The 22277-nt window shown below is 43.1% G+C and overlaps 1 protein-coding gene across 1 annotated transcript in view; it reads right to left on the bottom strand.

The window, feature by feature from the left end:
• The window catches only part of LOC119956999 (synaptojanin 2 binding protein), a 41344-nt gene that overhangs the window by 4956 nt on the left and 14111 nt on the right, over positions 1 to 22277 (bottom strand). The window contains exons 2-3 of the mRNA XM_038784585.1: positions 4807 to 4943; positions 2151 to 2246 (exon numbers count right to left, since the gene is read on the bottom strand). Coding sequence (XP_038640513.1) covers positions 2151 to 2246; positions 4807 to 4943 — 233 coding nt within the window. The remainder of the gene's footprint in view (positions 1 to 2150; positions 2247 to 4806; positions 4944 to 22277) is intronic.

The following is a 22277-nucleotide window of genomic DNA, read 5'->3' as shown; positions in this document are numbered from 1 at the left end:
AATTTAATCAATCATTTTGGGGGCCAAAATAACAATTATTTGTCCAGCTATCACAGTTTCTGAACTGACAGCAATCTGTGGCAGTGAATGCACAACCCAGTTTGGGTTGGTTCCTGAAACACTATTCGCTTTTGCGCAAAAATAAAAAGCAGGCTAAGGTAAGACTACAATTCCCTCAGTAAGTTTCCACCTATCGTATGTGAAGTGACTTATTGTTTCCTCAGAGGCCCAGGCTAAACTTGTGACACCTTGCCTGCAAAAAAAAACATTCTCCAGCGGATCTAGTGTCCTACAGGATTAAATCTAGTACAACTAATTATCCTTCCTCTGTTTATTGTACAGTTTGGCTCTCCCACTTGGCTGTTAATAGATTTCTAACCACATATAGTATTCGCCTCCGCCACAGGTCAGCATCTGAGCATTCAAAAGATTGACAAGATGTTGTTACTTAGAGAATGGTAACACTTTGGGAGTATCTTTCCTCATCTAATGTCACCATGGCATTGTAGAGTACTTAAACCAGAGCATAAAAAGACAAGAGCTGACTGGCAAGAACAATCAAAATAAATCTTTCTATTAAATTGAAGGCCCTTGTCCATATTTTTAATTAGCATTGATTTTAAAAGGAAATCTTTAATTTAATATAGTTAGAAGAACCAGAGTCATAACCTTGAATTTACAGCGACAAGCAATACTAGAAATTTACACCAAAGGTAACCATGCATCAGATATGGAAAGTAGCAAGGATGCTTTTGCTTGATATACACTAGCTTTCTGAACTGCAAGCAGTCCAATAGCTGCCAATGGACAGGAGGAAGGTATACGGCTCTGTGAGCCTGTTCTGCCATTCAGTAGGATCATGGCTGATCTTTGACCCCAACTTCACTCTCCTGCCCAATTCCCATATCCCTCGATTCCCTTTAAAGTCTATGAATATGAACCTAGACCACACACAACTGGGCAGCCTCAGCCCTCTTAAGGTAGAGAATTCCAAGGTGTTTCCTTGACGATCACAGCTCTAAATGGACAGCAATGATTCTGAAGATGTAAGACTCCAAGTTCTGGATTCTGCAGGGGAAATAACCTTTTAGCATCTACTCTGTCAAGCTGTCTCAGAATTTTATGTTTTGATGAGACAACCTCTCAATTCTTCGAAACTCCATGAGAACATAAGCCTAGTGTATGGAGTTTTTTCCTCATATGATAATATTAAGAATGAATATATATTGGCTTCAATGGAGGATTCAAAGAACTTGCATTTAAATAGCGAATTTGCTAATTTTAGGATGTTCCAAAGTACTTGACAGCCAACTTCTTGTACTGTAGGAAATGCAAGAGCCAATTAACACACAGCAAAATCCCATAAAGAGCAATGAGATAATGACTGGATAATGTGCTTTAGTGATGTTGGCTGACAGGTAAATATTGGACAGGACACTGGAGAACTCCCTTATTCTTCTTTAAAAAGCATGTTATGGGATCTCTTACATCCACTGTTCAATGTCTTACCTAAAAGACAACCTATGACTGTGCAGCACTCCCTAGGTACTGCACTGAAGCCTCAGCTTAGATTACAAGCTCAAGTGACTGGACCAGGCCTTGGATCGACAGTCCTCTGACTCAGAGGCAAGTGTACCACTATCAGGCTAAGGTTGACAGCGAGACTAATTCAATAACTAACAAGTCATTATTTACATTGTTTTCTCAGCCAAATGATTACTTAGATAGATGATTCATAAAAACGCCAAGACTTGTCAAAATAGGTTCGATTCCCGGCTGGGTCACTGTCTGTGTGGAGTCTGCACGTCCTCCCCCTGTGTGCGTGGGTTTCCTCCGGGTGCTCCGGTTTCCTCCCACAGTCCAAAGATGTGCGGGTTAGGTGGATTGGCCATGCTAAATTGCCCGTAGTGTCCTAATAAAAGTAAGGTTAAGGGGGGGTTCTTGGGTTACGGGTATAGGGTGGATACGTGTGTTTGAGTAGGGTGATCATGGCTCGGCACAACATTGAGGGCCGAAGGGCCTGTTCTGTGCTACTGTTCTATAAAATGCCCCACATGTTTCTTGCAAGCAGCACCAGTGAATTCTTGAGGGAATTAGGAAGTAGAAGTTGGGCTAACCAACACAGAGACTTTGTGGCACACATACTTTACCTTTTTTAAAACCAGTAGCGTCACCTCATCACCCGAATTTCTAAATATTTCCACAGCTTCCTGATGAGTCAAGTTGCAGAGCTCTCGCCCATTGATCTGGTTAATAAAAGGAAATTTATTGTATAAGGTGAGGTTAGGATGCAGTTTGTACAAATCTAATCATAGTTCTTTGGCTGTAAAGGGGTTAACATGTCTAATGTAGCAAAACAAACTGCATAATCCTAAAGATTACTCATTTTCAATCACAATACCAGCTGGAACCGCTATTCAATCATTCCAGCAGGGGAACCAACTTCAATTGTGTTTCCACTTGATTAAGATCAGCTGAATTTAATTTGGTATTCAGCTCCACAGAAGGCCCAAAGTTTAATTTAGTCATTGCAGAGTAATTCCAGTCAGGCAGGTATGGGAAATGGCCTCAATGCCTTTGATCTTTGTCTGATGGGTAGACTAGAATTAGTTCCCATTCTGAATGCCATCCAGTGACGTCTGATGGTGCTGCTGCGATGCCAGCCATGAACAAAATTTATTGTTTAAATTCATCATTTGCGTGAAGCAACATAATCTCAGGCACTGCTGGTGCTTTCAGTGATTATCAATGAGTCATCAGCTACACAAACCAGGAGGGGTTCACATTGAGCACGAGTCTCTGCCATATTTGCTACTGAAATACATATGCTCTTAGATTCATGGTGGGGGTGGTATGCAAGATAAGGGATGTAAGCACACATCTTGGACAAAAATGCCAAACCCTGCCAAGCTACAAAATCATAGAATGTAACAGCATAGGACGCCATCCAGCCCACTATGTCCATGCCAGCTCTCTGCAAGAGAATCTCAGTTAGTCTCGCTCCTCTGCCCCTTCCCGGCCCCACAATTTCTCTCGCTCCAGAATTTTATCCAATTCCCATTTGAAAGCCCTCATTGTTTCTGCCTCCATTACACTCTCCAATAATGTCTTCCAAATCACTGCATAACATAGCTTTTCCTCATTCTGAAGAATCTCATGCTATTGGTTCTTTTATAATTCAACTTTTATCAGTGCTCTCTGGTTCTTGACCATTCCGTCAATGGGAACAGCTGCTCTCCATCTAGATCCCTCATGATTTAGAATACTTCTATCAAATCTCCTCTGAACCTTCTCTAAGAACTAAACGAGCACTCAGAAGAGTAACATGGTGGCACAGTGGTTAGCACTACTGTCTCACAGCACCAGGGATCCAGGTTTGATTCCAACCTTGGGTGACCGTGTGTGTGGAGTTTACACATTCTCCGTGCCTGCGTAGGTTTCCTCTGGGTGTTCTGTAGTTTCCTCCCACTGTCTAAAACTGTGCAGGTTAGGATGATAGGCCCTGCTAAATTTCCCCTAGTGTCCAAAGGCAAGCAGATTAGTTAGGGTAAGGGGGATAGGGCAGGGGAGTGGGCCGAGGAAGAGTGGACTATCGGAAGGTCGGTGCAGACCTGATGGATTGAATGGGCTCAGGGATTCTATGATACTCCAGTCGAGGCTGAACCAGTGTTTTATATGATGAAAGTCCATCATAACTTCCTCGCTTTTGTACTCAATGCCTCTATTTTAAAGTCTAGAATCCCCTTGCCCTTTTACTAAACCACTTTAAATGATTTGTGTACATATACCCCGGAGCCCGCTGTTCCTGCACCACCTTTAGAATTTTGTTTTACATTGCTTTGCCTCTCCTCACTCTTCCGAGCAAAACATATGGCTTCACACTTCCTGCATTAGCGTTTCCCATTCCAGCTGCCTAAATGTACCCTCTTAAAATCTCTCAATAACTTCCTCAAAGGTTTTGTGTCATCTGCAAATCTTTTAATTGTGTCTTGCAATCCAAGTCTAAGTCAAAAAAAGCATTGGTCCTACCAGTCCCACACTATAGTATGATCCATTCTGAAAAACAACTATTACTTTGTTTCCTGTCCCTCAGCCACTTCATATCCATGCTGCCACTTTCCCTTCTATTCCATGGACTTCAACTTTGCTCTCATGTTACTTCTTCCAGCACCTTTTTTAAATCCATAGAGAATACACAATGGCCGAAGCTTTCTGGCCATTCCCATTGATAACACACGGCTGAGTCTGCGAATGGGAAAACCCGTTGACATCAGCAGGACTGAAAGATTCTGACGCCATCGCAAAACACATCGTGTGGGGGTGGAAAATTCCATCCATTGTGCGTGGACATTTTTAGCTTTCCAACGTCCAACGGCTCACTGGTGTCAGTTCAGACAGCAGAATCCAAGCAACGGTAAAGAACAATATTCTAGACATTGCACATGTTCTACTTTGAAGTAGTCAACCCTATCCTCCCAAAAACACGACTGTGCTAATTCCACGATTCATGGAGGATAAGTCATCATATTACTGTTAATTTTCTTTTTTTATTGCAAGGCAGCACCACAGACCTCTAAAGGGGGGGGGGGGGGGATTGAGTTAGTTCATTAGGCTGAGAAGATCAGTCAGGAGTGAGGGAAAGATTTTTAAATTAGCACCAAAAGAATATTGGATTATGCTTCACCTCCCCCACAAAACCAGTGGAAAGGAAAAAAATGGAAGCGTTACAGCTAGCTAATCCAATGTCACCCGTTTTAATACTACTGCTCAATGGAACACTTAAGATAAATATGTTAAATGCCTCACTGCTAAGATTTGATCCTGTTCCTTCAAACGGCCGTCTAAAGCTGCAGGTCCCTCTTCTTTAATTTTGGTCACATAGATTGCGCTATCATTACAAAAGTGCTGGTGGTCAGTTCCTCCGATAATATTGAATCCCAGCCCTACAGAGAGAAGAAAAAACAAGGCCACAAATGAACTCAACGGGTTATTAAAATTGTTCCAGCATCTGCCAGTGACTATTGCATCAAACATTTCTCAAATAAATTGAACATTTGCTTTTTCTTCAATAAACCAGCAGCGTTTTTGAGAAACCTTGAACAGGACATTTGCATTGTGTGAATAGACTAAATCTAAGTGTGTGGAACAGTTAAAATAAAATCCTCCTAGCTAACTCCAATAATAATGAGCAAAAAGAAAAAGTACAACTGGTACAATATACTACATTGGAATAGTTTTTGTTCCTGGGAGATTAAAATCCTGCAGCTTTTTGAAGCACTTGAATATTTAATATCCTTAGTTCCACCATTAGCTAATACCAAGGTTTGGCTGTCCAGCGTGAACAGGGAAAACAGCTGTACATCTCCTTAAGCAAGGGAACAAAGAAGTGCAAATTGTTTGGTGAATTTAAATCAGGAATAGAAAGAGAAATAAAGAGAGGGAGAGATTAGATTTTGCTTTTCATGATGTCTCAAAGCTCTTTACAAAGAAATACTTTTTTGAAGTACAGCCACTGTCGTAATGTAGAATGCATAGCAAGCCTCCGCAAACAGTAACCTAATAATACCCAGATAATCTGTTCAATGTTGCTTGAGGGATTAATATTGACATGAACTCCCCTGCTCTTCTGCAAAATAGGGACATGGGATCTTTTATGGTCACTTGGGAGGGCAGACAAGGCCCAGTTTAATGTCACATCTGAAAGATGGCATCTTCGATAGTGCAGCATTTCCTCAGTACAAAAATGCAGTCCGCTTTAATTTTTGTGCTCAAGTCTTGGAATGGGACTTGAACCAGGGCTTACACTCATGGAGCAAAAGAAAAAACAAAAAGATAAAAAAAAGCTTAAATTTGACATTTTAAAAATTCAAACAATTAAAGTCTGAAGGAATGAGATACTTTTAATAGTTAAATTGCAGTACTTGGAGGTTGGTAGCTGTAATTGATAATTATCATATAATTAAAAGGGATAGTAATGGAAATACTTCATTGTGGTGATTCGTTTATATCTACCGCGCAATACACCAACTTAACAAAATTCAAACGTCAATGAAGCAGACAGCAATATGTAGTATGTGAAGCTAGCAGCATAGCTCAGTCAGCAACTTTTGGATATTGACATTTATCTACACTGCTGCCTGAAGTTGCTGTAACCATTTACACATGAGCAGCACTTACAGCACTTTCCATTTTTATTTCAGATCTCCAGCATCCACAGTAATTTGCTTTTATTTGAACACAAGAGATTGGTGCAATAAGTAAGTGAAAAGACCGGTTCACCAGGGAATATATAGTTTGGTATAGTCTCTACATTAGAAACCACAACTTGATTGATGCAATTCTTTTACAGAATGGCAGCTGAAAAGAAATATAGCAAAACACGAACTACAGACTCCTTAGAGACGTACATCAGCTGTTCTCACAAAACAACTGAAATCATGATCGGCACCTAATCAGCTATAAAAAGGAAAAGAATTCCCTTTCCATATACCAACATGCAGCTCTATTCTCACAGTTTACAAAGTCTGAATTCTCCAATCACTCATTTGAAGCAGAATACACCTTCAGTAATGAGCTGTGTTTTTTGATTTAATATTTTGAAAATCTCCCAAGAACAATTTAACATCTGAAAGAATGGGATTCCACAGTTTAAACTGTTCACTTCCAGGCAAGACGGACTGATTGGAACTACATAACAATTATTCCGTTCTTAGAAATGTACTTACACTTATTTGCCAGACTTAACTTTCTTTGGCAAATACAATGGCCAATTAATGGCCTAAGCAAGCAAGGTCTTAAAATTAACTGGGGCGAGATGACATTCGTGCAAAGAAAAATACAGGGCAGCTTAAATCAACCAGCAAGTTCTAGAGATTTGCAATACATAGCACTTTACACATTAATGACACCGTGTGTCATTAACATACTGTTATTTTTCCAGAAAGATCTAGCCTGGTATTACAAAAAAACCAGGGAGGGGTTGTTACAACTAATTTGTCAGGGGGATGGGAAAACGAGCTGTAGTCCAGAAGGCGGTGTTGAGAGTAGTGAGGTACTGAGGAGGGTATCACGGTCACAGGTGTGTACCGGCAGACAGGAAGGTGGGTTGAAGTGTGTCTACTTCAATGCAAGGAGCATCTGGAATAAGGTAGGTGAACTTAGAGCTTCGATTGGTAATTGGAACTACGATGTTGTGGCCATGGAGACATGGTTAGGACAGGGATAGGAATGGTTGTTGGAAGTTCCAGGGTATAGATGTTTCAGTAAGAGTAGGGAAGTTGGTAAAAGAGGTGGAGGAGTAGCATTGTTAATCAAGGATAGTCTAACGGCTGCAGAAAGGCAGTTCGAGGAGGATCTGCCTACTGAGGTAATATGGGCTGAAGTTAGAAATAGGAAAGGAGCGGTCACTTTGTTAGGGGTTTTCTATAGGCCCACAAATAGTAATAGAGATATGGAGGAAGAAATTGCAAACAGAGTAAAGGATAGAGGTCTCAGGGTAGTTGCCATGGGTGACTTTAACTTTCCAAATATTGATTGGAACCTCTGTAGGTCGAACAGTTCGGATGGGGCAGTTTTTGTACAGTATGTGCAGGAGGGTTTCCTGACACAATATGTGGATAGACCAACAAGAGGGGGGGGGCACATTGGTTTGGTACTGGGTAATGAACTGGGCCAAGTGTTAGATTTGTTTGTGGGAGAGCACTTTGGAGATAGTGACCACAATTCGGTGTCTTTCACTATTGCAATGGAGAGGGACAGGGCCATACGGCAGGGCAAGGTTTATAATTGGGGAGGGGTAATTATGATGCGATTAGGCAAGAATTAGGGAGCATAAGATGGGAACAGAAACTGTCAGGGAAAGGCACAAATGAAAAGTGGAGCTTGTTCAAGGAACAAATACTGCGTGTCCTTGATAGTTATGTCCCTGTCAGGCAGGGAGGAAATGGCTGTGGGAGGGAACCATTGTTCACAAAAGAGGTTGAATGTCTTGTCAAGAGGAAAAAGGAAGCGTATGTAAGGATGGAAAACAAGGTTCAGTTGGGTTGCTTGAGAGTTACAAGGTAGCAAGGAATGAGCTAAAAAAAAAGGGCCTAGGAGAGCTAGGAGGGGGCATGAGAAGTCCTTGGCGGATCGGATCAAGGCAAACCTCAAGGCTTTTTACGTGAGAAATAAAAGAATGACCAGGGTGAGGGTAGGGCCGGTCAAGGACAGTAGTGGGAACTTGTGCATGGAGTCAGAAGAAATAGGAGAGGCGTTGAATGAATACTTTTCTTAAGTGTTTACCAAGGAGAGGGGCCATGTTTTTGAGGATGAGTGTGTGATACAGACGGGTAGGCTGGAGGAGATAGATGTTCTGAGGAAGGATGTATTAGCAATTTTGAAAAACCTTAGGGTCGACAAGTTCCCTGGGCCAGATGGGATATATCAAAGGATTCTTTGGGAGGCAAGGGATGAGATTGCAGAGCCTTTGGCTTTGATCTTTGGGTCCTCACTGTCCACGGGGATAGTGCCAGAGGACTGGAGAGTGACGAATGTTGTTCCTCTGTTCAAGAAAGGGAATAGGAATGACCCTGGTAATTATAGGCTGGTTAGTCTTACTTCGGCGGTCGGTAAGTTAATGGAAAAGGTCCTGAAGGATAGGACTTATGACCATTTGGAAAGATGCAGCTAAATCCGGGATAGTCAACACGGATTTGTGAAGAGTCTTGCCTCACAAATTTGATTGAATTCTTTGATGAGGTAACCAAGTGTGTAGATGAAGGTAGAGCAGTTGATGTTGTATACATAGATTTTAGTAAGGCATTTGATAAGGTTCCCCATGGTCGGCTCATGAAGAACGTATGGAGGTGTGGATAGAGGGAAATTTGGCCAATTGGATAAGTAACTGGCTATCACATAGAAGACAGAGGGTGGTGGTGGATGGAAAATTTTCAGACTGTAGACCAGTTACCAGCGGTGTACCACAGGGATCAGTGCTTGGTCCTCTGCTATTTGTGATTTTTATCAATGACTTGGAGGAGGGGGCTGAAGGGTGGGTCAGTAAATTTGCTGATGACATCAAGATTGGTGGAGTAGTGGATGAGGTGGAGGGCTGTTGTAGGCTGCAAAGAGACATTGATAGGATGCAGAGCTGGGCCAAAACATGGCAGATGGAGTTTAACCCTGATAAGTGCGAGGTGATTCATTTTGGTAGAACAAATTTGAATGCGGATTACAGGGTCAACGGCAGGGTTCTGAGGAATGTGGAGAAACAGAGAGATCTTGGGTTTCATGTCCACAGATCTCTGAAGGTTGCCACTCAAATGGATAGAGCCATGAAGAAGGCCTATATGTGTGTTAGCGTTTATTAACGGGGCTTGAGTTTAAGAGCCACGGGATTATGCTGCAACTGTACATAACCCTGGTGAGACCACATCTGGAGTATAGTGTGAAGTTCTGGTCACCTCACTATAGGAAGGATGTGGAAGCATTGGCAAGGGTGCAAAGGAAATTTACCAAGATGCTGCCCGGTTTGCAGGATAGGTCTTATGAGGAAAGGATGAGGGACCTAGGGCTTTTCTCGTTGGAGTGGAGGAGGATGAGAGGCAAATTAATAGAGGTTTATAAGATAATGAGGAGGACAGATAGAGTGGACGTTCAGAGACTATTTCCTCAGGTGGATGTAGCTGTTACAAGGGGGCATAACTATAAGGTTCAGGATGGGAGATATAGGAGGGATGCCCGAGGTAGGTTTTTTTATTCAGAGTGGTTAGGGTGTGGAATGGACTGCCTGCTGTGTTAGTGGTGTTGGATACTTTAGGAACTTTCAAGTGGTTATTGGATAGGCACATGGAGCACACCAGAATGACAGGGAGTGGGATAGCTTGATCTTGGTTTCAGACAATGCTCGGCAAAACATCGAGGGCCAAAGGGCCTGTTCTTTGTTGTACTGTTCTATGTTCTATGTATACATTCTATAACATTATACTTGTTACGTTATAAAACAATACATCTAAATATGTACCACAGAGGGCTTTGCTCAGAAGGCGTCGACTGTTAGAAAATCATGTAATTGATCATGTAATTGCAAATAATTACATTAATTAATACATAGAAGTACACAGGAGACATAGCAGATACAGGCGGTTTATGCTCCACTCAAGTATCTTCCCATTTTTTCTCACCTAAATCTACCATTGGAACCATTTATTCCTTTCTCCCTGATATGCTTGAATAGTTCCCCCTTAAATGCATCTTTAATATTTGCATCAACCTCCCTGTGGTAGCAAGTGCCACATTCCCCAGCAAAAGTACTGAAAACTTGAACTTTAGAACTTGCCATACCCTTCGGCAAGTTGTTCCAGTACAGCTGCAACACTGGCATCTATCCAGCAATGTGCAAAATTGGCCAGGTATGTCGTGTACACAATAAGCAGAACAAATCCATCTGGCTAATTACCGTCCCATCAGTCTACTCTCATCATCAGCAAAGTGATGGAAGGGGTCATCAACAATGCCACATAGCGACACTTGCTTAGCAATAGCCTGTTCACTAACGCTCAGTTCTGGTTCCACCAAGATCACTCCGCTCCCTTACCTCATTACAGTCTAGGTTCAAACATGGACAAAAGCTGAACACCAGAGAGGAGGTAAATGACTGCATTTGACACCAAGGCAACATTTAACCGAGTATGGCATCAAGGAGACCTCGCTAAACTGGAGTCAATGTGAATTAGGCTGAAAACACTCCACTGGTTGGAGTCATACCTGGCACAAAGGAAGACATTTGGGGTTGTTGGAGGTCAATCATTTCAGTTCCAGGATATTACTGCAGGAGTTCCTCGGGGTAGTGTCCTAGGCCCAAACACCTTCAGTTGCTTTATTAATGATTTTACTTCCATCATAAGGTCAGGAACAGTAATGTTTGCTGATGATTACACAACGTTCAGCACCATTCACATGCCTCAGAAGCTGTCCATGTCCGAATGCAGCAAGGCCTGAACAATATGCAGGCTTGGGCTGACAAGTGGCAAGTAACATTCAAGCCACACAAGTGCGAGGGAATGACTATCTCGAACATGAGAAATTCTAACCATCATACCTTGACATTAAATGTTATTACCATCGTTGAATCCCTCACTGTAAACATCCTGGGGGTTACCACTGACCAGAAACTTAACCAGCCACAAATACTTTAAAAATTTTTTTTAGAGTATCCAATTTTTTATTCCAATTAAGGGGCCATTTAGCATGGGCAATCCAACTTCCCTGCACATAGTGTGGGTTGCAGGGTGAGACCCACGCAGACACGGCAGGAATGTGCAAACTCTATGCAAGGCCGGGATCGAACATAGGACTTTGGCGTTATGAGGCAGCAGTGCTAACCACTGTGCTATGCCACCCACATAAATACTATGGCTACAAGAACAGGTGAGAGGCTGGGAGTTATGCAGAGAGTAACTCATCTTCTGACTCCTCAAAGCTTGTCCCCCATCCATAAGGAACAGGTAAGGAGCGTGAAGGAATACTTTCAACTTGCCTGGTGGTGTGGCTCCAACAACACTGAAGACGTTCAACACTGTCCAGGACAAAGCAGCCTGCTTGATTGGCATCCCACCCAAATATTCATTCCCTCCACAATTGACTCACAGTAGCATCCGTGAGGGCCATCTACAAGATGCATTATAGGAACTCATTAAGGCCTTTCAAAAGCACCTTCCAAACCCACAACCACTACTATCTAGAAGGGCAAGGGCATGGAAACACCACCACCTGGACGTTTCCCTCCAAGCCACTCACCATCCTGGCTTGGAAATACGTCACCGTTTCTTTCACTGTCGACGGTCAAAATCCTGGAACATCATATGGACTGCAGCGGTTCAAGAAGGCAACTCACCACCATCATCACAAGGGTAATTATGGATGGACAATAAATGCTGGCCTAGCCTGCAGTGCCCACATCCCACAAAACAAATAAAAAAACAATTCTTACCGTTCTATGGATGGAGACTTTTTTTCTGAATATAATTTCTTATATTGACGGCCTCTAGTTATGCTGTTCCCCACAAGAGGAAAGATTCTCTTTGTATCCACTCTATCAAAATGTTTCAGAGCACATCTTTTTATAAATCCTCTCCACAGCCTCTTCTGATGTGACCCAGCACAGCATGCAGTATTCCAAGTATCGTCTAATCAAGGTTCGATATAGTTTTATATAACTACCCCACTTTCCACTTCTATCACTCCAGAAATAAAACTCAATGCTTGGCTTTCTTTTAAAATTATCTTTCTAACCCGTGGCATATCTTTTAATGACTGTTGTATTTGCACGCCAAAATCACTTTGTTCCTCTACAGCAGGCATTTTTCTTAGTTGGGGCCGCGACCCGCAGGTGAGCCGCGGAGCCGTATATCGCGGCGCTCCAAATTGCGCAAATTTGCGCGCAACAGCCGCAGCAGCGGGCTTTTAACGATGGCAGTTACGAGCGGCCTTCAGAATGACGGCCGCGATCATACAAAATAATACGGCCGAATTTGTGATATTGCTGAGAATTTAGAAGCCAGTTTATTTTTCGTTTAAAATCAAGGCAGGTGTTCTCAATACAATTGAATGAAAGTACAGACGTTTCAGTTGTTAAACCTTGCTAGTTTACGATAGGTATGTTTGGCACAATGAATTTGTGAAGATTTGCTGTGCTACCTGACTTACCAACCCACGCGACTTGCGAAGAAATTTTTGAACTTTTGAATAGTTTCATCGTTGAAAAGTGCGGGTTCGACTGGATTCATTGCAGAGGAATCACAAGTGATGGAGTAGCTAACATGACTGGGAAAAGCAGCGGAGTTATAGTAAGGATTAAGGAGGCAGCTGGTCAGGACATTGTTTGTAATCACTGTTTTATTGACCGTGAGGCACTGGCATCGAAAGGAATTCCATCCGATCTTGAAATGGTGTTGAAAGAAATTATGAAAGTTGTGAATTTCATTAAATGCAGCCCACTCAATACCAGACTTTTTGACACTCTTGTGTTCTGATATGGGGCCTGAGCATACACATTTATTGTTCCACACAAAAGTATCTTGGCTGTCAAAGGGTCGGGTGCTACTCAGAGTTTACGAACTGAGGTTCGAAATCCATGCTTTCCACCTCAAGAAATTGTGCTCTCTGGCTGAATCGTTTGCTGATGAAACTTGGATGCTAACAATGTCTTACCTTACAGACATCTTTTCAATTCCAAATGAACTGAACTTCAAGTTGCAAGAGAAGGATGATGATTGCTTTCGGCACTGTGAAGAAATCGAAGCTTTCCAAAAGACCTTGAAAGTTTGGCAATTGTGAGTGCAAAGCCAAAACTACTACATGTTCCCCACACAACTTCGACACATCGAAGAAAACAGCATTAGAAAATGGACTGGCAAGCCTTATTCAATTGCATCTGGCTGCGCTGATCAACAATTTTGGTTGCTCCTTTCCAGAGAAGAAGTTTAAGATTTTGAGAGAAGAGGTGGGTGAAAAATCCCTTTTCGTTTGAGAGCCAGAATCAGTTCTTAACTTGCAGCTGACTCCAAATGAAGAAACTGAGCTTCTGTGCCTCAACTGTGGCAGCACATTAAAAGCACGGCATAAGTCAATGAGTCTGTATGAGGCGGTCAGCATTCTGGAGTAGCATCTCTGATGAGTATCCGGAGATGAGTAAAACAAGCATTTTGTTGCTTTTGCCTTTCACAACAACCTACATGTGCGAGGTTGGCTTTTACGTCCTCAAAAGATGAAGACAACCGGCTAAATCCTGCACTTGATATGTGCATTGTCCTCTCCTGTGAACCTGATTGGAGTGAGATCGTGAGGGCAAGCAGGCTCACCTCTCGCATTAAAGGTAAGAGAAAATGTTGGGTCATGACGATCGGCCAGTGTGGGTCCCGAAGGTTGGCTGGAAGGTAAAAACGGTCCCCGGAAAAAAAGTTTGAAAAACACTGCTCTACAGCACCTAGATATATCTTCAAATTATTGACCTCCCAAATCTTCCTACCAAAATGCACTGCCTCATACTTGTGGTGAACTTCATTTGCTATGTCTTGCCGTAACTGCAGGCCTCCTCAGTACTGGGTGCCATCACAAATTTAGAAATTGCACTTTTTGATTCCAAAGTCAAACTGTTAATGAAAACCAGTTAATCCAGTGGTCCCAGCAATGTTCGTCGAACACCACTTCCCACCTTCTGCCACCCTGAATAACTACCCTTTACCGCCACTCTCTGCTTTCTATCTTGAAGCCAGCTAGGAAAACATTCTGCTGCTTATTCTGATTCCACATTCTCTGACCTTATTCAATAAGCCACAATGGGACACCTTATAAGGGACCTTTTAAAAATCCAAGGAAATTGCATCAATTATATTACCATGGTCTCTCAGTTACCTCCTCAAAAAATTCTAAAGGGCTGATCAAGCAAGGTTTATTCCTATTGAAACCCATATTGACTATTCATTATATTCCTTCTATTCTTTCCTTTAGTAAGGGTTCCATTATTCTTCCGACTGTTAAGATACTGGACCATATTCTAACATTTGTTAGGATACCGGACAAGCACGCCTAACAATTTTTTTAATTTGTAAAACTGAGAGGGGGGATATTTCACCCCAGGATGATGACTCTGACCAATAGGTATATTTTATGTTAAAACAAACATTAATTCAAACACAGAGGTAACCACATTATCAAAGAAATAGCTTTACAATTATCAGTTAAACAGTTCTTAAACACAAGAAAACATACTATACCTGCTGCTAACTTCAATTAAGCAACCTAATACAATGCAAATGCCACTTCTCAATAAAGTAAACAAAGCAGATTACTTGCTTAGCTGAATAGACTTTTGGAGAGTTTCTTTCAAGCAGATCCAGTACACTTCTGTCTTGTCAGACTCAAATCCTATGGCAAACTGCAAAACTACAGACAGGCCTGGCTCCTGCCATAAATTATCTACACACCAGGGAATCTCCAGCAAACAAAACACAATTCTATGAGCCTTTTATCTGTAACCAAGCAAGTGGTTAAAATCAATAATTACCTCACTCTCTTGCAACTCCTTAATTACAGCCTGAGCAGACACAGAGTCTGGTGCCTTAACCTAGGTTCTTTAATAACATTACTGCAACAATATATACATTAACCCAGGCATTTATAAACATTACTGCAACAGATATAAAATACAATATATAACAATTCCTACATTCAACACACTACACAATGTTAACTTGACTGGTCTAAAGTCCCTGGCCATGTTCGTCCCCTTCCTAAAGTGTAATTACATGAGCTATCCACCAGTCCTCTGGCACTCTTTGCAGCAAATTATTAAATAGTAGTAAAGTCTGTTATCGCATCCTTAGGTTCTAAAAATTATGTGGTGTAATTTAAATGCGCTTCTCATTAATCTTCAATGTCATATCTAACTGTTTTCTCTCTGGTTAAAACCAGAAGGCAAATAATTGTTTAATATTTCAGCCATCTCTCTACCTGTGATATCCTGTATATCCCTTAATACAGTCCTCCTTTTTAAAAAAAAAGTACCTATAACCTATTTCATCATCCTGTTTATATAATTTAATAGTTCCTCTTTACATGCCCAAATTTACTTCTCTCCTAACCTCTTTTCCCTTATTTGCCACCCCTCTGCTGTAGACGTACTTAGTGCACATCTCTTTCTTAACTCTCCAGTGTTCCCTTGTCTTTATTTGTCCAAATGTTACTGCTGCTTAGTTTGTTTTTTCCTTTCAGCAGAATATATCTTTCCTGCACTGTTGAGCACAAACACGGTTCTAAATATTTCCCATTATTGTTCCACATTGTTGCTTGCCAGTATAGATGTCGGTTTTATTTTTTCAAATTTTATTCTGTCCCTCAAAATTGGCTTTTCTTCAATTTATTAACTTGGCTTTTACCTTCTGTCCTTCTCTACCATCTTAAAACATATATAACGGTTGGCACGGTGGCACAGTGGTTAGCACTGTTGCCTCACAGCTCCAGAGGCCCGGGTTCAATTCCGGCCTCGGGTGACTGTCTGTGTGGAGTTTGCATTTTCTCTATATCTGCGTGGGTTTCCTCTGGGTGCTCTGGTTTCCTCCCACAGTCCAAAGATGTGCAGGATAGGTGGATTGGCCACACTAAACTGCCCCTTAACGTCCAAAAGGATAGGTGGGGTTACAGGGTGGAGTTATGGGGTTAAGTAGGATGCTTTTTCCAAAGGCCGATGCAGACACGATGGTTGAATGGCCATCTTCTGCACTGTTGATTCTATGATCATGTGCACTACTGCCTAGATATTCCCCTACTTTTACTTTTTTTTCCACAGAATTTACAGTGCAGAAGGAGGCCATTCGGCCCATCGAGTTTGCATCGGCTCTTGGAAAGAGCACCCTACCCAAGGTCAACACCTCCACCCTATCCCCATAACCCAGTAACCCCACCCAACACTAAAGGCAATTTTGGACACTTAGGGCAATTTATCATGGCCAATCCACCTAACCTGCACATCTTTGGACTGTGGGAGGAAACCGGTGCACCCGGAGGAAACCCACGCACACACGGGGAGGATGTGCAGACTCCGCACAGACAGTGACCCAAACCGGAATCGAACCTGGGACCCTGGAGCTGTGAAGCGATTGTACGATTTTTGTTGACCTTGTGTAGGGTGCTCTTTCCAAGAGCCGGTGCAGACTCGATGGGCCTCCTCCTGCACTGTAAATTCTATGATAATCTATGAGAAGGTGGGGGTATGTTGCCTTCTTGAACCGCAGCAGTCTGAGAGGTGCAGGTACACCCTCTGTGTTGATAAGTCGTTCCAGGATGTCGCCCCAGCGACAGTGAAGGAACGGCAATATATTTCCAAGTCAGGGTGGCAAGTGACTTTGACTGGAATCTCCAGGAGGTGGTGGAGTTCCTAGGTATCTACTGCTCTTGTCCTTCTAGATGGTAGTGGTCATGTGTTTTGAAGGTGTTGTCTAAGGAACCTTAGTGAGTTACTGCAGTGCATCTTGTAGATGGTACACAGGGTTGCCACTGTTTATCGGTGGTGGAGGGTTTGAATGTTTGTGGAAGGGGAAGTAATCAGGTGGGCTGCTTTGTCCTGGATGGTATTGAGAGTGTTGTTGGAGCTGCACTTATCCAGACAAGTGGAGATTATTCCATTACACTCTCAACTTGTGCCTTGCAGATAGTGGACAGGCTTTTGTGGGGGTCAGGAGGTGAGTTACTCGCCATCGGATCCCTAGCCTTTGACCTGCCCTGGAAGCCATAGTATTAATGTGGCTAATCCAGTTTCTGATCAATCGTAACCTCTAGATTATTGACTGTGGGGTTTCGGCAATGGCAATGCCATCGAATGTCAATGGGCGGTGGTTCGATCCTATCTTGTAGGGAATAGTCATTGCCTGGAACTTGTGTGGCATGAACATAACTTGCCACTTATCAGTCAAGCCTGGATATTATTCAGGTCTTGCTGCATTTGGGGCGGGATTCTCCGACTCACCATGCCGGAATCACGGGCGATGGAAATCCGGCGCAACGGTTCTACCGCGATTCTCCGCTGACCCACTAGTCCCAGGCACGCGGTCGATGCAACGCCGGTCGAGGCCATTGGAACAGGCCACCGTGGCGATTCTGCGCGGTCGACCGTCCAAACTCCCGCCAGCGTGGCTTATGCGTGGTACCACCCGGTGGGAGCTGGGATCCGCGGTGGCGCTCCTGGTGGGAGGGCGGGGGGTATCTGACTCCAGGGGGGGCCTCAGCGGTGGCCATGATTGACGAGCCATCGCGATCTGGGAGGACCTACCTTCCTCTGCGCGGGCCCGCGTGTGGTTCTTCCATGTCGGCGGCGCCCCGTGCTGAGATGGGCCGCCACTCCATGCTGCGGACCCGCTTGCAGCCGCCGTGCGCATGCACGGCCGCACAATCTGGCTAGCAGGGCCCCGGCAGCATCCCGAGCTGCAGGACGCATGTCGGGACTGCAGCCCCCTGGAAAATGGAGAATCACCCTGGACCATTGAGAGAAAAGTCCGGAGTGATTCCCGCCCGTTTTCCGGCGGGCGTGGGGACTTAGTCCCCAATAGAGAGAATCCAACCCTTGGACTGAGGAGATAAGAATGCTGTGTTATGCTTCTTCATGTAGCATAAGCTGCTTCCTTGGTGTATACTCTGACAAAGGAAGGTTCAGATTTGGAGATAGGTTTAACACATTTATTGAACAGTTAACAATTCTCCTACTTGAGTTCGACTCTCCTGCTAATCTTGCTACAGTAACGCAGTCTAACTAACCAGTCTGCTCTAAACCACGCGGTGGGTATGATGCTTCCGATTCACCCCGGTCATACTCTCTTGGTGTCGCCTGTGGAAAAGAGCACGAGCATGTGTGCCCTGTCCTTTTATGTGGGTTGCCCCCTTGTGGTACTGTCACCTCTGGGTGTCTTGACTGCCCATTGGTCGTGTCCTATCTTACCGACCTATTGGTTGAATGTCTGTGTGTTATGATGTCTCTGGTGCTCCCTCTAGTGTTTACTCAGTCTTAGTCTATTTGCATTAACCCCTTGTGTACCTACAGTGATGCATATCACCACAAAGAATGGCGCTGAACATTGTGCAGTCAACCATAAATATCCCTACTTCTGACCTTATGATGGGAAGGAGATGGAAAGCAGTTTAACATTTCATTGTTCTAACTGGGCTCAAGGAAAAAAACATGGTGTGTTTGATCAGAAAATAATCTTCATTTCCTTCCCCACATTTATGAAACAAATATGCAGATAACTTTGGACAATATGTTGTCAGAGCACAGTTGAAGTGGCCATTTTAATTTACCATCAGAAGCTCAGCTGTGATATTGATCAATAGTTCTCCAAGAGTCTAGTTGACAAACCAAATGAGACAACGAGTTATCAACACCTGCTTGAGTTTTATTATGTAAATGAATGTACTTGTGTGCTCAACGTAACCCATTTCTAACTGCAATGATGACTCATTCAGCAATTACTCCATTAGGATAAAAATTGGTGCTGTAATTCAGCACGTAATTATCACAACTGAATTATGTACTTGTTTTCTTTCAAAAATTTTGTTTTGCAATTTAATACACAACTAATAGCAATTAACATGCAAATCACCTACCTGGCAAAAAAACAAAATCATCTATACACTAACACAAGGCTTGACTGCTGGTCACAGTGTTCCCATGGTAAGTGGATATAGTTTATATACACATCTTGCACACTCAAGGATACCAGTTTATTGCCTAACCAAATTCTAGACTTGTTCAGCTGACAAAAGATCATAAGTAAAAGTTATCCAAAAAAAACACATTTAGGAGAGGCAAAGTGCATGATCAGCAATGATGTAAACCATTTATTAATCTGTTCGAATGGCACTGATTGAGATACATTTAGTCCAGGAAGAACTAGTTACTTTTCATTGAATGGTATTGCATTTCTTTCCTGTTCACTTGAACAGACAGATGGGGTTGCACTTTAACATCAAGACACTGAAGCGTCAGCCAAAATCATATGTTTATATGTCCTTCCAGCACCATAATGAGACGTATCGACTTGTTTTAGAATTGTAACTAGGAATTTTGTTTCTGGCCATTGTGGTTTTTATAGTGCCAAGTCTAGAAATATCACTATATTTTAAACGTTGGCAAGAACATTAATTTCTTTCATGCTCAACATAGATGACCTCTTCAAAATCCACTCTTCAGATTGTGATGAATGTAAGAAATTGTCATAGTTTTTGCAGTAATGTTATTAAAACATGGGTTAAGATGCATACAGACAGTGTGACTGCTGGAGCTGTCATTAAGGTGTCATAAAAGTGTAGTAACCATTGATTTTCAGTTGAAGTGTTCTGCGCATAGATCTTGAGAACCAGTTACCTTTTTACAAACAGATAGCTAATGGAATTGTTTAGGTTTGAAGGAATAATTTATGAAAAGTTTTGTCTTTGTTCCTGGCTAAACAAGTCATGGGACATCTTGTAAGAATAGAAAAAATTAATGTCTTATACTTTGGGTACAAATGATGTAGATAAGGGAGGGGCCAGGTCTGTCGAAGAGTTGGTAGGTTCTAGAAATCTAATCTGAACAGCGGTGTTTTAGTTTGGGCCTATGAAGTTCTCTGTCGAAAGATTCTGCACAGAGAAAACAAGTAAAACCCTGTTAAGTTTATTCATGAATTGTATTTAATATATATTGGTTTGCTTAATTAGAATGTCGTGGCTGGTTAGTAATTTAGTCAAGGTTTCCTCTTTTGTAACTGTTAACTATTTATGTGTTGCTAATGTAGTAAATATTTCTGTATTGCTAATGTGGTGAATCCTGTGATTAAGTTCAAGTTAATTTTAATATAAAATATAACAATTGGTCAGCGTTATCACTGCCGTGGTGCATTTCCTCACAGTTTTACAAATTGAAAATAGTTGGGTTCTCGTTTGGGATCCTCAAGATGGGGCTGGTTTAGCACACTGGGCTAAATCGCTGGCTTTTAAAGCAGACCAAGCAGGCCAGCAGCACGGTTCGATTCCCGTACCAGCCTCCCCGGACAGGCGCCGGAATGTGGTGACTAGGGGCTTTTCACAGTGACTTCATTGAAGCCTACTCGTGACAATAAGCGATTTTCATTATTGCCTTTGTTAATTTAGTTTTCACAAATGGCATCAATGAATGGAGGTGATGGGTGAGCAGCATGCCACGTAGGTCAGGATTCAAGGGGCTGAACTCCGGAGAAGATAAAGAAAGTGAGGACATCCAAAAGTCCTTCACAACCAATTAAATATTTTTGAAGTGTAGTCACAATGTAAGAACCACAGCCAATTTGTATACAGCAAGGTTACAGGCACAATTAATTACATGATCTGATAAACCATTTCAGTGATATTAGTTGGGAGATAAATAGTAAGGACAACTTTGGACGGGGATGTGCTGAGCAGACGCACAAAAGGTTGTCTCTCCTCCTGGAAACTCAAAATTAGGCACTTTTAATGCCAACAACCTGAGGAGCCGAAGAGATGGCAGATGCAGTAGAAGCTTGGAGAGAAAGTGAGAAGAAATGGCAAAACACACAAGGTCCTGGCCACACCCGAACGGGATGGATCACCAGAACATATGCCAGGCTGCCTCCCGGTGAACGAATGGAGGAAATTCCTAACACAGGAACTCCAAAAGTTCAAGGATGCCATCAAACTGGAAATGATGGCGACATTGAAAGTGGCAGTAGTGGAGGCGCTGGTCACCCTGCAAGCAGCACTGGAAAGAACAGAGCAGTGTCTAGAGACGCAGGAGGTGATGATCAGAGAGCTGGAGAAGGCCATGACTGACCAGAGCAATCAGATCGCCTCCACTGGAGACAGAGATGGCAAGGTTGGTCTTGACGCAGGGGACACCAAGGGGAAAGGTCGAGGACCAAATCCAAGGCGGGGGAGCAGCAGCTGGGCCATCATTGCGAAACTACAGGGGACTTGACAGCCCAGTGAAAAGATCCAAAGTCTTCGCCCACTTGAGATAGCCGATGTAGCCTTCCTCCACCCGAGGGAGAAGGATTGACTGCTGGCAAGAAAAAGCTGGGTGGGACAGGTGTATCATTCATGCTGTGGGACGAGATCTATGGGGCTGGCCATACTGCTCAATAAGAGGACAGCACTTACAGTGATGAGGACGGTTACGGATCAAGGGGGACAGTAGGTCATGGTTCGTGGAGTCTAGAAGGGACACCAGCGGTTCTTGTAAATGTGTACGCACCCACTGGGACAATGCGGAATTCATGACGACGGGGGCGGGGTCTTTAACTGCGTACAGGACCCGCACACAGACAGATCAAACCCCAAATCAGGGAAAAAGCCAAACATAGCGAAGGAACTGGGCGTGATCATGGAGCAGATGGTGGCAGTGGATTCATGGAGGTTCCCACACCCAGGGGAGGGGTGCTCCTTTTTTAGGTACATAGGGTATATGCTAGGATCAACTTTTTGTAGTGGGGAAAGCAGCGCTTCCAGGGGTAGTAGAGGAGGGGTAGGAGTAATGAAGCAGTTCCTTGATAGATGTGGGGGAAGAGAAGAGATGGGGCTTGGAAACACCATTAGAACTGGGAGAAGTTATGGAGAGTATCACCTCCATGCAAGTGGGATAAGCCCCGGGGCTAGATGGATTCCCAGCGGACTTCTACAAAACATTTGCGTGTTTTGGCGAGCACTGGCCCAGCATCTGCAGGAGATGTTCGCAGACTCACTAGTTCGGGGCACCCTGCCACCAACTCTGGCACAAG

Source organism: Scyliorhinus canicula, chromosome 2, assembly GCF_902713615.1.
Source record: "Scyliorhinus canicula chromosome 2, sScyCan1.1, whole genome shotgun sequence".
NCBI classification, from domain to species: Eukaryota; Metazoa; Chordata; class Chondrichthyes; order Carcharhiniformes; family Scyliorhinidae; genus Scyliorhinus; species Scyliorhinus canicula.
The sequence above is the reverse complement of the archived record's forward strand: the minus strand, read 5'-3'. Positions and strand labels throughout refer to the sequence as shown.